This window comes from Giraffa tippelskirchi, chromosome 2 (assembly GCF_054371585.1).
Source record: "Giraffa tippelskirchi isolate mGirTip1 chromosome 2, T2T-mGirTip1v1.2.pri, whole genome shotgun sequence".
Taxonomy (NCBI): Eukaryota; Metazoa; Chordata; class Mammalia; order Artiodactyla; family Giraffidae; genus Giraffa; species Giraffa tippelskirchi.
In genome coordinates, this window is record NC_137276.1 from 161,235,932 (window position 1) to 161,251,645 (window position 15,714).

General features: G+C 35.2%; 1 protein-coding gene across 8 annotated transcripts in view; it reads left to right on the forward strand.

The window, feature by feature from the left end:
* Window positions 1–15,424, forward strand: part of OPA1 (OPA1 mitochondrial dynamin like GTPase) — an 84,913-nt gene extending 69,489 nt beyond the window's left edge. For all 8 annotated transcript variants that reach the window (XR_014067833.1, XR_014067842.1, XR_014067836.1 and 5 more), the window contains 2 exons: window positions 12,791–12,865; window positions 15,004–15,424. Coding sequence is in view for 4 of the 8 variants with exons in the window: in XM_081537650.1 (XP_081393776.1) it covers window positions 12,791–12,855 (65 nt within the window). In the remaining 4 variants the exon portion in view is untranslated. The remainder of the gene's footprint in view (window positions 1–12,790; window positions 12,866–15,003) is intronic.
* The last annotated feature ends 290 nt before the right edge of the window (window positions 15,425–15,714 follow it).

The following is a 15,714-nucleotide window of genomic DNA, read 5'->3' on the forward strand; positions in this document are numbered from 1 at the left end:
AAATTGGTACAAGATTAAAAGGATATTTACTTCTCTAAAATCTTACACAGGCCACTGGTACTCAATGCTTTACTAGCAAGTATGTTCATTTTGCTTAAAAGCCACATTTTTAACTGATAAAAGTCAGAATAAGGATAGGAAAGGACTCTTCAGTAATTTATGAACTGAATTTTGGTTATCATTTTAACGTGGATTCTATTTATGTGTTACTGTGTTATGTGTTTGTGTGTATATTAATATGTATAAAAAAGCCAGTGCTCATATTTAAAACTAGAAGTTAGGCTGTTCTCCCCCTTGTTATTAATGCTTACCACTCCCTCAGTGAGAGTTTAGAATGAAATAATATCTTTATATTTTGGATTAAACTTTGATTTGTTTTATTTTTTGATTATGTCTTTTGTATTATTCTCTCCATTCTGAGATGGAGAGAAAAATGGAATCTAGTCATTGATAACTAAATCGAACTGTGAAACAATCCATCGACATGTGTAACAGCATATTAAAAAATAAAATTAAGCAGAAATGAATAATTTTTTAAAAAAAATTATCTTGAAGGACAAATTGATGCATACTGAACTGGTAATCTTTATGAAATAGGATTCTCAGAATAGTTGTAGGGGGGGCGTTAAGGGCAAAAGGAATTTTAATTTCTTTACCATTTTGTATATTCCTTAACTGCTTCTTTGCCCAAATGAGCATAATTCAGAATTACCTTAGAAATTTCATATTCTTAACTGTCATGTTCATAGAAATGATAAAGCTGGTTTGTGATATGATAAATCTTAAGAGTGACTGATATCTTCCCAAATAACCTCTTGGTGATTGTGACACCAAGAGACATTTCATGGGGCCACATAATAAGTGATCATCAACGTATCATCCTTTGTGGTAGGGAATTCACATTGAATTCTTCTCATTTCCTTCATGGATCTGTCATCTGTGAATGAATTGAAACCTTTCTTGTTGAACTAGTGAAGTTTTCAAGTTTGTGCAGCCTATTAAAGACAACAGATTTTATCTGCTTCTTCGTTAGCTGGTGTATGGAAATGGTCTATTTTAATTCCTCTTAAGAGAATTCTTTCAATCTATTCCTTTAGTTTTAGTGCTTTAAGTTAGATCTTTTGTTCTGGGTCAAGGAATTCAAGTCTTTTTTAGTCTCTCTTTTTATTGGCACCACTTCATGGTGCCAGTTCTGAGTCATATGTACCTGTTTTCACCCAGTACAACTGTCAGAATTTGGGGTGTTTTTGTTTTCATCTTTTTCTAAATCACAGAACTAGTGCATATGCATTGTGTAAAATTAGAAAATATAGAAGGCAGAACTTTTTAAGCTATTGCCACTGCCCAGAAATAACCACTGTAGCTCTGTATTCTAATAAAGTTTTTAATGTGATCTTAGGGCCATAATTTGTGTCACACATCTGGAACACATGTTTCATGAAGAGATCTTGGATCAGCTTCCACCTATACCCTGAGTCTTCAGTTTGTTGTTGTTACTCCTATTTCTGGTTTCTCATCTATCAGAGTAGGCTACATTTCTTTTCCTTTTCTTCATATAAACTTACTTCAAAAAGATTCATTGAGAGGAATAAGGAGCGTTAGTAAAATAAAAACTATGGTGCTCATTACTTTAAATAGATGAGGTATTCCAGAGGCTATCTTGTAACAAAACAGGTACTAAAAATTACTGTTTTAAAGTTAATCTCCACCTGTATTTAGGACCCTGGCACTTCATATATGTGCTTGTGCCTTCACTATGTCTCCCCTTCCTTCAAGATGCTTGAAGCATTCGCTTCTTAAAACTGTTGGATCAATTCATGATTCTCTTTTAAACAGGGAAAGCTTTGAATGTTTGGCTGCTACCTCCACTTTAAACCATCCACTCTCTTCTTAACTTTGTAACCTTTTATTCTCACTGAGATTGCTGACAATCAAAGCGATGAGCCAGGCAAGCTTTAGGAAAAGAAGTATTCTCGTGTAGCTGCATCATGAGGTGCTTTGGAATCCCAGTCAAATCCTGCTTGGACTCTGTATATATCCCTTAAATGTGTACAGAGCTTTACACTTTACACCGTTTCTTAGGTTTGCTTTGTAAAGGCATATAAGGCTTGTAAGTTATTATCCCCATGGTTCACATGGGAAAAATGATGTTCATTGAGGAAAAGGGTTTAGCCAAGCACAAAAATCTTGATTGCAAAGCTGGGACTAACAACATGTATTACAGATAGTATCTTTTTGGATTTGTTTTGGGATTCTGTTCATCTTTAGTCTAGGATTGTGCTAGTGAGTGACTGTATATAACCAAGTTCATATAGTTTGGCTTCCTTTTTTATATTATTTTTCAGTGTGTTGGTTTCAGATCCTGCTCTCCTAGTTAAACTAATCATTAACTCTAGAACAATAAGTTTGTCTCCTAAAGACATGTAATGATTTCATTCTTCAAAAAAGATAACTCAGGAATATAAATCTATGCATGCTTATTGCTTTTTCAATTTTACGATTATTCTTTTTCTGTAGAAGAAATTATGATTATAATTTCAAGGTGATTTTCTAAGTTAGTGAATGCATGAAATTAATTCTGAAGTTATTTTTGTGTCTTTGAGCCTTATTCTGACTTATGAAACCAATATCAGTAATGATACCTCTTTATAGGGTTATAGTGAGAAATAACTGAAAACTTATGAAATCAGCCTAAAAAAAAACATGAATGCCTATTAGTTCTCCTTGTGATAAAATTAATAATACTTTGTTCTAATGCAACATTTTATTTAAGAGATAAAATTATATTTCATTTTTGTTTTTCATCTCACTTAATTCATAACTTTATTAAAGTCTACAATTTTTAATTCCATACCTTATTTTCTACAAACTTTAGTTTGGTTCATAAATCAGAATTACATTCTCTCTTCTTGTATTATTTTCTTTTCCTTTTAAAATTACATTAATGAGCTGACTGTTTAAGAATCATTCTCATGATTCATTCATCTGTTACTCCTCCCTTTTAAACCTTCAGAACTGAAGGCCTTTTGACAAACCAATATTTATAACAGTTTGACAGCAGGATGAGGAACAGCGTTTGTCTTTGTAACAGCTTGAAGAAAGACCCTTTCCAGGGTCCAGTCATGCAGTTACAATCTTGACCTCTTTCTTATGCTGGGAACATACATAGAGTAGCACCTCCCATGTGTTTCCTTGTCCCATTGACTGTCCATTCACTTCCCATCTGTTTGGCAGTCTTAAAGGAACAGAAGGGGCCCTCTTCTTATAAATCTGTCTTTGCAAGTGATAAATGATGTCCTCTCTCTTTAAGAGCTGCCTGGGTGGTTTTCCTTTTCTTAAAATGTTTCAACGTCCCTCCTAACAAAATTCAGACTAAAATATGCTTTTAAGAGTAAGAAGAAAATAGGAAAGAAAGAAATGATGAATTATTTTTATACTTTCCTAATTATTTGGGACTGAATATTTTACTGGTCATAAGGCTAGTGCTTTTTTAGCTTTCCCAATTAGTTACCTATATCATAGTTGTTAAATTGTATTGATTTTTTAGGCTTTCCTATGGGGAAAAAAGAAACTATTTACTTTGAAATACTGTATTTATTTAAACTTTTTTGAGAAAAAAATCAATATATTGTTAATGAGTTAGCATATAAAATAACTTCTAAATATTTTTTCATCATTAGAGTTGATAGTTGTATAAATATGGAATATTTTATGTACTGGATACAGAATGAAATAACAGGAGATGATTATAATCTTATGGTAGAATCTAGCTTTTATAAAAATGATCATGAATCGTATAGAAATATATGATTTTTTTTCTATCGTTGAAAAGAATGACTTTAAGTATAGATATTTGTGTCTTTGAGTTTTCTGAGAATTGAGCAGAAATGAAAATAATTTTTTCTCTCATGTAGAGATTGTTCATAGAAGGTTAAATGTGATAATATTGTTTCCCCAAAATGTTCTTAAATTGCTAATTTTAAAACCACTGCTGGTGTAAAAAGATCATTTTGAGAGTATTATAGTATATTGTATGAATTAGCTGCCTGTGGTGTATCTTCTACAAACTAGCTTGTTAGTTTACTCGTTCTCTACCTTATTCCCGAAACAGTTTGATACAGCTTATAAAGATCTACCTTATGCAAAAGGTAAGAATACTTAAATAAAAAGGGTGGAAGGGAAGAGAAAATCCAGGCAAGTGAAATAATGTGAAACTTAGGATGAGATTGGTGCTCTCGAGGGTTCTGCATACTTTGTTATAAACAAGCTGCCGATTTAGTCTTGAGCTTCCTACTGGTGTTGCCGAACCAGTCTCTGATCCCCTAGCCCTATGTACAGCAAAGCCAATCAACTGACACTGGGTTGTGGTGAAGGAATGTTGTTGTTGTTCTATCACTGTCGTATCCAACTCTTTGCAACCCCCATGACTGTAGCACGGCAGGCTCCTCTGTCCTCCACTGCTCTTCTGTCCTCCACTGTCTCCTGGAGTTTGCTCAGGTTCATGTTCATTGAGTCATTGATACTGTCTAACCATCTCATCCTCTGCCGCTGCCTTCTCCTACTGCCTTCTGTCTTTCCTGGCATCGGGATCTTTTCCAGTGAGTTGGCTCTTCACATCAAGTGGCCAAAGTATTGGAGCTTCAGCATCAGTCCTTCCAATGAATATTCAGGGTTAATTTCATTTAGGATTGATGGTTTGATCTCCTGGCAGTCTAGGAGACTCTCAAGAGTCTTCTCCAACACCACAATTCAAAAGCATAGATTCTTCATTACTCGATCTTCTTTATGGATCATCTCTCACGTCTATACGTGACTACTGGAAAAACCATAGCTTTGACTATACAGACCTGTTGACAAAGTGATGTCTCTGCTTTTTAATACACTGTCTAGGTCTGTCATAGCTTTTCTTCCAAGGAGCAAGCATCTTTTAATTTCATGGCTGCAGTCATCATCTTGATTTTGGAGCCCAAGAAAATAAAACCTGCCACTGTTTCCCTTTTTCCCCTTCTATTTGCCATGAAGTGATGGGACCATATGCCATGATCTTAGTTTTTTGAATGTTGAGTTTTAAGCCAGATTTTTCCATTCTCTTTCACCCTCATCAAGAGGCTCTTTAGTTCCTCTTCACTTTCTGCCATTAGAGTGGTATCATCTACATATCTGAGTTGTTGATATTTCTCCCAGCAATCTTGATTCCAGCTTGAGCTTCATCCAGCTCAGCATTTCACGTGATGTACTGTGCATATAAGTCAAATAAGCAGAGTGACAATATACAGCCTTGTCATACTCCTTTCCCAATTTTGAATCACTTAGTTAATTGTTCCATGTCTGATTCTAACTGTTGCTTCTTGACCTGCATACAGGTTTCTTGGGAGACACGTGAGATGGTCTGATACTCCCATCTCTTTAAGAATTTTCCACAGTTTGTTGTGGTCCGCACAGTCAGAGGCTTCAGTGTAGTCAATGAAGCAGAACCTAAATTATAATTTATTTCACAGACTTTTCTTATGGCAGCTTTCTTTCTAAATCATATTGTTTTGGGGTCTGAAATAAACTTCTAAAACTTTTAAAATCATCATATTTTTTAAAAAATATTTATTTATCTATTTGGCTGCACTGGTTCCTAGTTGTGGCATGTGAACTCTTATTTGCGGCATGTGGGATCTAGTTCCCTGACCAGGGATTGAACCTGGGTCCCCTGCACTGGGAGTATGGAGTCTTAGCCACTGGACCACCAGGAAAGTCCCTGAAATAATCATCTTTAATGTTTAGATTAAGTGTTGATTAAGTCAGATCACTCACCAGTCAATAAATGAGTGAACAGTGAATGAATATTCATGGGCATCTATTACATAGCAAGTGTAGCACTTGCCAAGTGATTTTAAATGACAGACTTCTTTGTAAGCAGATAATTCATATAAGCAGTCCGATATTGATTCCTGGGGGCGGGAGCAGTATAAAATGAATCTTTTCTAAAATGAACTCTGCAGTCCTATGAGAATAATTTCATTTGTGGTTGCAGTTTTTGCTAGTAGCTTAGTATCAGATAAAAAAGATACTAAAGAACAAAATATCAATAACCTCAGATATGCGGATGACACCACCCTTATGGCAGAGAGTGAAGAAGAACTAAAGAGCCTCTTGATGAAGGTGAAGGAGGAGAGTGAAAAAGTTGGCTTAAAGCTCAACGTTCAGAAAACTAAGATCATGGCATCTGGTCCCATCACTCCATGGGAAATAGATGGGGAAACAGTGGAAACAGTGTCAGACTTTATTTTTTTGGGCTCCAGAATCACTGCTGATGGTGACTGCAGCCATGAAATTAAGAGACGCTTACTCCTTGGAAGGAAGGTTATGGCCAACCTAGATAGCACATTTAAAAGCAGAGACATTACTTTGCCAACAAAAGTCCGTCTAATCAAGGCTATGGTTTTTCCAGTGGTCATGTATGGATGTGAGAGTTGGACGGTGAAGAAAGCTGAGCGCCGCAGAATTGATGCTTTTGAACTGTGGTGTTGGAGAAGACTCTTGAGAGTCTCTTGGACTGCAAGGAGATCCAATCAATCCATCCTAAAAGAGATCAATCCTGGGTGTTCATTGGAAGGTCTGATGTTGAAGCTGAAACTCCAATACTTTGGCCACCTCATGCGAAGGGTTGACTCATTGGAAAAGACCCTGATGCTGGGTAGGATTGGGGGTGGGAGGAGAAGGGGACGACAGAGGATGAGATGGTTGGATGGCATCACCGACTCGATGAACATGGGTTTGGGTAGACTCTGGAAGTTGGTGATGGACAGAGAGGCCTGGTGTGCTGCAATTCATGGGGTCGCAAAGAGTCGGACACGACGGAGCGACTGAACTGAACTGAAAGAACAAAAGACCAGTAATAAGTTTTAAAGGGTGCAATTATTAATAACATCAGAACAGCACATTTCAGTCCTAAGTTTTAAAGTACAGTAATATAGACTTTGAGTTTTTTAAGACATATTCCCTCATTTTATAGATAAAGAAACTAGGACTGTGATTTGTCCACACTAGTAAGGTTGAAGACAAAGCCAGGACTAGAAACTTAGTTCTCCTGATCACATTATCATATGCCTGTTAGTACAGTATTGTCTCATCTTTATAAAAATCATATGAGATAACTACCCCATTGATTATTAGGAGCATTCGACCAGGGATTCCTAACATTGTTTTTTGTCAGACACTCGTTTCATTTTTTGTATACTTTGTTTTATGAAGTCCATGTTTTATAAGATTTGTCTATAATACGCTTTTATTTTTAATTTGAAACATAGAATTGCAATTATATCTCTTAATCGGCCCAAACAAATAATTGTTACAAGAGTAGATGTAATTCTAGCCCAAACAAAGATTTCCATTTGAACTTTTGAACCAATAGAAATAACCCAGAGAACTCTTATTTCCACCTCACAGACCCCTGGAAGTCTGGACCCCACCCAGCTTTGAAGTTACTGTCCCAGTCTCAAACAGCTTTTCCCAGGACGTAGGAGATGATGCCTCCCTCTTCTGTAACAAACAGAAGTCTACTGTTTGTCTTCATTAATGAGTATGTTTAAAAATAATCATACCTATTTGTAGGGAAGAGAAAAAAAGAACCAGAGGGCCAGGACTCAGAAGATAAGTGTTAGATTTAAATGTGTATCTTTGACTCTATATCTCTTTGGCTCTTCCTTTCAGCTGTCAAAGGTGTACATGTTTTCTGGTGCTAAGTCTAAGACTTTGACTGTAGTTTGGAGAATCTTGAATCTGGTCTCGAATTCACTTGTTTTTGGTTGGTGTTCTTCCAACCCCTAGATGAGTCCTTAGATGATTTGTTTCCCTAGATGATTCCTTTAAATACTGAATTTCTAAAGAGCACTTACAGTGTAATTGTCTAATAAAAAGCAAGCCTGTTCAGGAACAGCATATGTAACATAATAAGAAGTGTTCCTTTAATTTTCAGTTCCTTAGTGAATAGCTTTTTATAGCAAAATTTCACCTATAAGGTGTCCCCAAGCTTGGTAGAAAATGTGCACGCAGCGTGTTATTAAATAGCTCTCCTAAGGAACATTTGGATCTTTGGATGTGTGCTTGTATAAAATACACTGCATCCATAAGTGTGCAGCTCATTTCTCTATGCTTTCTCTAAAAACATCAAAAGTTGTAAAAGGTTTATTTCGGTTCATGTGGTAGTGTTTTGTGTGTGATTCTTTGTTCCTGTTCTAAACTGTTATTAACCACTGAAGTGAACCTTCTCCCAGGTTTGGCCTTTTGGATTCACAGTGTATTCAAAACCTAATTACAGATTAGTGTGTTTTTGAGACTTTTAGAGCAAGTATCAGAAGACTCAAAAAGAAAATGAGAGTAGTGGTATCATTTCATGTAGAGATAAAGAGACCCTAAACATGAATGGGTGTCAAGTCATCTGAAGAAAAGAAAAAAGAGAAGGAACTTCATTCACTGAGACTGATGGTTTATGAGTTGGGGATTATGGGAATATTCATGACTCAATCAAGAAGCACAATGAATTGATGTTTGAAATTGTTCATCTTTTAAGTAAACATTGGATAAATGGAAAGTAGACTCCGTATTCACTACATGTGGAATTGGCTGTTTCAGTGTACAGAAATAGCAGTTTGTTAATCCCTTCCTGAGTTGGTTTAGTTTATCAAGTAAATCACAAATTTATAAGAATTCTCTAGCTATGTAAATATTTAATGCAAATATTTAATAGAAAAAGGAGTTTGCTCTATAATTAGCCTTGCTAATATATACACATTTTTCCACGGGAAAGTAAGTTCTAATGTTGATAAATTAAATACCGTTAAGATTTGAGGATTTGAAAACACTGTAATAGTGAGACATCAATTTGGAAGGATCAGAAAGTGGAAAGTGTTAGTTGCTAACATTCCAACTTGATTTTTATGCATAACTCAGTTTTCTGTGCAGCCAGATACAAGACATTGCTGGAACTTTACATCAGAATTTAAAATTAATTCAAATAGGGAAAATAATATTGCTTATTATTTATAATATAACTTCTTTGCAAAGCTTGAAATCATGCTTGTGTGTGCTTGTATAGTCATCATATTTTAGCCTTCTTAAGTAAGGTGTAATAATTAAGTCCTCCTTCCCCTCCCCCACCAATTGCTATTGTGTTCTAAGACCTGAGTATTCTCTGTTCCGTGTTGTTGGGAGCCCACCAGCTTTCCTTGATCTTCATTGTCAGCGTGTACCCTACCTCTTGTTCCCAGACTTGCTCTAGCTCTTGTGATCCTGGCATAACATCCTGGAAGCATGATAAGTTCTTCTTTCCCCCTTCTTGATAAGCGGTAGCCGTCATTCTCCATGCCATACTTTTGGTAACTTCATTTATCAAATATTTATTGAGCATGTATAGTAAGTCAGACATTGTTGTAGACACTAAAGACACTGAGCTTTTTTGGTCCAGTTTCCTGCTCTTATATTGTTCTCCAAGGGTCTCTCCAAATGTGTATAGATCTAATCTCAAGAGGAAGAAGTAATAATACTCATCTTATAATATTCGTATTACGGTAGCATAATATACATTTTTTAGACATTCCTAGACACAGAATTACTTAGGAGGTGCTCAGTAACTATCTTATTCCCTATTTTTATTATCAAAATGTCTTGTTTTACAAAAGGCAAAACTTGCAACAAATACACTTGTAATAATAGCATTTGTTTTGTTACCATTTAGAGCCTGCATATGGTAGTAGATCTAGTATGTGTCTCTGAATTGGAGGAATGTGGACAAGGCTAACTCTCCAGGCTTAATACCCTTGTCTTTGGCACTGAAACGTGTGTGGTTATATGAGGACCAAATGAAATGTGGGATCTGAAATCACAGAAAACATAGTAGACACTTACAGACTTAGAGGTTAGAAGGTAAGCAAGGAATTCTTAAAGGCAGGGTATCATATGTCCCCATGTCACTTCAGTAAGTATATTATATAAGTGAAGGAACAAATGAAGAAATCAGTTTTCCAATTTAGTATAAAAGGAAATGTTTATCACAGTTATTCTTTTTTCTTTTAACTTTTACCTCCATCCTCTTCTCTCTCGTCTCCTCCCGTTACTTCCTAGTTACTTACTAGTGTTCTTTGTGTTATCCTTGAGGTTTCAGGGCATAGAGGTACAGTGTCTTGATATTCCAGTGGTAAAATATTTTGTAAAAACAACTCTTTAAAGGGAAAATTGGTAATTTTTTATTCTGTGGTTTTCATATATAATTAGTTTTTTTAAAAAAAAACTTTTAATTTATGAGAAACATCACTTACCTTGAATTTTAGAAGAATTTGAATTTGATTCAGATTCCACAGTTAGGCACATGCATCAGGGTGTCTCTTGGTCTCTGTCAATAGATCTTGCTGTGAACAGTCTCTTGTGAGTGATACTACTGTCCCAGCCACTCACAGATAGTCTGTCCAGCGGAGCATAGAGGTCATTGACAGGGCAAAGGACGGGTAGAGCTGGCCCTTCAGCTGCCTGATTGTACTCAGATGATGGAGCAGATAGATTGTGATTTACTTCCTTCATACAATACAGTTTTCCCACGTAGAAGTAGTTCTCAATACAGTGTTTAGAGAGCTGCTAAGGCTCTGAACACTTGTTTGAGATTTCCATGTTTTGTGCTATTTAAACTAGATGATTTTTTAAAGACCCATCCATTTCCAAAATTCTATGAGATGATTTAGAAAACCTTTTTCCCCTTATTTCCCAACCTCCTTTAAAGAAAGTCTTCAACTGAGCTATAGTATCTAAAACTCTGTAAATGTTCAGTAAAGAAGATAGGTGAACTGTTCCTAAGTAACTATATGAAATAATTTTTAAAATAAAAATATGGCCTTATTTTGTGAAAGGAAGGATGTTTACTGGTTTGACTGCTGGTTAAGAAAACAAAAACCCCCACAAAAAAACAGACTACAAAAAGTACAAACTAAAATTCCAAGAATCTGATTTTTTAGATATAAGCAAGGAATTCTTGCTTATATTTAACTGTAACATATTTTCTCAGTAAATAATCTGTTTAAAATAATAGGGGGTCCCTCTGCCCTGGCCTTTTTTGGTGTGTATTCATCTCAGTCTAATACCAAGAATTAGAAGTGCTAAATTACTTGAAAAAGAAAATGAAGACATTGCATTCTTTATATACAACTCTGGTAGGCTATGTTGAGTTCCTGCAGTGCTAACAAGAATTTACCAGAAAGGACAGTTCTTTTTATTGGCTACTCATCACAAATGCTGTCTCACTGATAAAAAAGGATACTTATATCTTTGATTGCAGATTATTTATTTTTAAATGTAAAAGATGCAAATGTTATAAATTATATTTCAGTTTTTAAAAAATAAAAAAGGAAAGCTGAAAAAAAGAATATAAACATCGTAAGAGTAAGAATAGAAGGCTTTGCAGTTTTGCCTTTAGGTCACCAACTTTGAACCAGTCATTTCACTTTAATTTCACTATTCTCACTGACATATTATGTTAACAGGATAAAAGTACTTGTTATCATGCTTACTATTGTTGTTCAGTCACTAAGTCATGTCTGACTCTTTGCAACCCCATGGACTACAGCACGCCAGGCTTCCCTGTCCTTCACTATCTCCTGGAGTTTGCTCAAACTCACATCCATTGAGTCAGTGATGCCATCCAACCATCTCATCCTCTGTCGCCCCCTTCTTTTGTCCTCAGTCTTTCCTAGCATCAGGTTCTTTGCTAATGAGTCGCATCAGGTAGCCAAAGTATTGGAGCTTCAGCATCAGTCCTTCTAATGAATATTCAGGGTTGATTTCCTTTAGGATTGACTGGTTTGATCTCTTTGTTGTTGAAGGGACTCTCAGGAGTCTTCTCCAGCACCACAGTTCAATGGCATGCCTAACCCGTGTTTTAAAATAGAAGCGGCATGATTAAGTTAGCAGTGAAGTAGAATAAATCATGACTCTTCTGCTTTTAATATTAGGAGATTGGCATGCCATGTGAATACATTTTGAAGGAAATTTTTATATCTCAGAATCTTTAGATTTTATTTGAACACCTAAAGTAAAAAACCTGAAATCAAATAAAATAATGTAAATCTGTCTTCAGTGGCTCTGGTGTTTTTAAACTTTCCTTTCCTCATTCACAGCAAGAAAAGTACATTTTTATTTTTTTTTAAGTGTTATTGCCTTTTTCATTTTTGTTGAAGGTACTTCCTACAGTTTCTTTTTTGTCTTTCAGTGTTAAGACATTTTGACATATAAAGTGTACATTTTAATGTGGTCATATTGGTTGATCTTTGTAACTCTTCCTATTACTTCACACCTAGAAAGTCATTTCCTAGTTGAAGGTTAGTTACATACTCACCTGTATTCTCTTCTGATTTTAAAAAAATTATTTCATTATTTTATATTTTCCTCTGTTCCAGATAATGCTAACTGTGAGTCCTTGGCTAGACTCCAGAGAATCTTAACAACAACGTAAAATTCTACACATAATTGTATGTGTATCTATATCTATATTTGTCTTTTTCTGTGTAAGAATCTGCATTTATTAGATTCTCAAAAGGATCTGTCCCCTACACTCCTCCCCTTTCCAAAAAATTGTTAGAAGGTCTACTGCTATAATCTGTTTGAACTTCATTTGGATATCAGATGGTGTGTCATGTGAAGGTAATTTTTCCCCTTTTCCTAAGTAGTTCAAGTATCCCGAACTATTTATCTTTTGTGATTTGTGATGTCTTCAAGAAATAAATTTGTTTTTAATTAATTTATCTTTTTATATCTACAGAAAAAGTTAGAGAAATTCAAGAAAAACTTGATGCATTTATTGAAGCTCTTCATCAGGAGAAATAAATTGTAATAAGTGAGTAAAAAAAACCTCTTACTGCATTGGTACTGACTAAACACAAAATCTATGTTTAAAACTTACTTTAATAGTTTTATCATTCTACTTAGCTATATCCTACTTGCTCCTTAATAATAATCTTTAATGTAATGAAATAATTTAAAAAGCAGGAATTTCCAAAACTAGATTCTACAGTTTTATGTGTGATGCTCCTTTGAATAATTTGATCGCCTTGTGGCTGGACTAAAAATATCCCCTAGAACTCATTTTGAACAGAAAAAAGATGAACAAAGCTAGACTATTTCATGATATGCTGGTGACGCATCGATTTTCTGTTTATAAAAAAAGAATTGAACTGTTGCACTCATTTTCTCATTGTTCGTATTCAATGAATAATCACATTTATGTTCACTTGCAAAGCTTTTTATTTGGGGTTGACTGAAAATTTAAATAATTATTCTTAATCTTATTTTCAGTATTTGAAAACATTTAAATAAACCTTTTCAATTTAAAATAACTTGACAGCTGTAGAATTTAGGACTCTTCTGAATGTATGGGCTCTTGTCTAATTTCTGTAGTGTGGCATTATAAGCAGTACCTAATAAAATATTATATATTTGAAGGCTTCCCTTAATAGCAGAGTTAATTGCTAATTATTGCTGAAAAAATATAATTAGGAAGGCTTTTCTTGAAGAAGTTGAGAAAGGGAAAATGCTAATTACTCACTTTATTTGTGAGTCCTTGCTCTGTAGACAGCTTGCAACACAGAAGTAAACAGTAGAAATGTGAAAGTTTTTCTCCCTAGCTGCACTGTGTTCAGAAAAGCCCCTTAAATCAGACTGCCTACTTTCTTGTACTGTCGAGACAATAGATTTGAGAAAGCAAGCTAGAAAAAGGAAGCACAGCTCAGACCAACATCACACAGAACGGTACACCAGCAATGAATGAGAGAGGAAGAAGTAAAAAGCTTTAGAATAATGCTTTGTTACTTCGTTTCTCTTTCATAAGCTAAGACAGGTATATGGATGTATACAAAAATGTGTCTAGAAACTAAATATTAATCATCTTTCACACAGGCCAAAAATAATTCAGTGTTTTTAAGTGTCTATGCTCATAAACATTTTATACAGTTACACTGTATGAAAATTTTCTTTTAAAACCATGAAGTGTTATGATGTCTTCCTCACTGTCATAGTTCCTTACTATCAGTAGTTAATGTTAGAAACATTTGAGAATCTTCTGGATTTGCAGATTCTCTTCATAAGCATCAGAGTTTGCTTGATACTTTTGTTTACAAATATAGTTTTTTGGGGGAGTGAAATTCACAGAAACCCAATTAAAAATATCAGGTGCATTTCCATCTCTTTAATGAAATAAGGAAGCCCAGAGCCAACCAGGTCAGTGTCACTTACCTAAGCTGGTCAGTGTGACATCGGGAGTGATTGTTGCTGCCAGGAACATGCCTTTTCCTGCCAAAGAGTCTGTCTCAGGTGAAGGCCGAGACAGTCCTACAAGGCAGATTGTGTACTAGAAAACCGTCCCAGCTTTTTTTGTTCCCTACTTGTCTCTGCTCTTTAGGGCACTTTCCACCCCTTGGGATTCATGGATCTGTGAACTGGACAGAGCCAGTTGACAAACGATCTGTTTTGTATCCTGCAAATCCACTTAATAAATCTGGGACTTCCCTGGTGGTCCAGTGGTTAAGACTGTGCTCCCAGTGCAGGGAGCCTAGATTCGATCCCTGGTTGGGGAACTGATCTCACATGCCACAGAGGAGGCTAGAAAAAAAAAGTAAAAGAATAAATCTGGCAAAACTGTAGCCCTGCTTCATTTTGACCGTTTAATAAAAGTTACCAGGCATCTTAAGGAATGTGTGTTCTTCTCAGTGAATACGAAGGCATGTAGTTACTCAGCCTGATCATTTTGAATAACTGATATATGCTGAAGATGAATTCCAATATTTTTTGATTCGTACATCATATTTGATAAAACTGTTGTATTGTTCTGGTGGATATTTTAAATTTAATAAAGCTAGCAAATTAGGCAGTTAAGCTTCAATATTTTTATGATCATACAATAGTAAAATTTACTTAGAAATTTTACATTTGTCTCCCCAGACCTAAATTTACCAATGAAAATTCTGTTTATTTTTACAGAATCCTACTCATCATATAATCACCTCTGCATACATCTGAAGAAAGAAAACTTGAAAGTCTTTTGTCTTGCCTTTATTTTTCTTCTGCTATTCTGCCTTTCTAAACATAAAATAAAGTCATGGAATAAAAATAATTTATGTGTGTTAGAGGCACTTTAACAGTCAGCTGCCTTTTGAATGGAAGAACAGTGGAAATGCCATTAACATTCTGTTTTATTGTATTAAAGTGACAAATCGGGATAATTTAAGTGGTGTGGCCATTAGGCTGTCCTTGAAGATAAGAAACTCGCACTCCTGCTTTTTGTCTCATTTGTAGCGGCTTGAGTTCAACTAACTCATTAGCCAGTGTTACTCGATGTGGTTTCTTTTCCAGAGAAAGAATGTTAGGTGTTTTGAAATAAAACTTATGGCAATTTTCTAAAGGCTATCAATTGTATATAAAATGACGGTAACCTGCTGCGTTGTTGTCTGTATCTGCAATGTTCTGTGTACAGAAGCTATTTGACCAGGATAGTTCAGTTTATATTTACTTGAAAGAAAGTGGGTTAACAGAAAAACTCTTCAAATAGGTTGATTTGTATTATAATTCTGTGTACATTCAGTGAAACATTTCAACCCTTCATTGACAGCTTGAAGTTGCCTTAGAAGCTAAGTCAGTAGCAGCTTACCTATTTGATTCAGTTGATGTTTTTGTACTCTCTCTATCCATTTG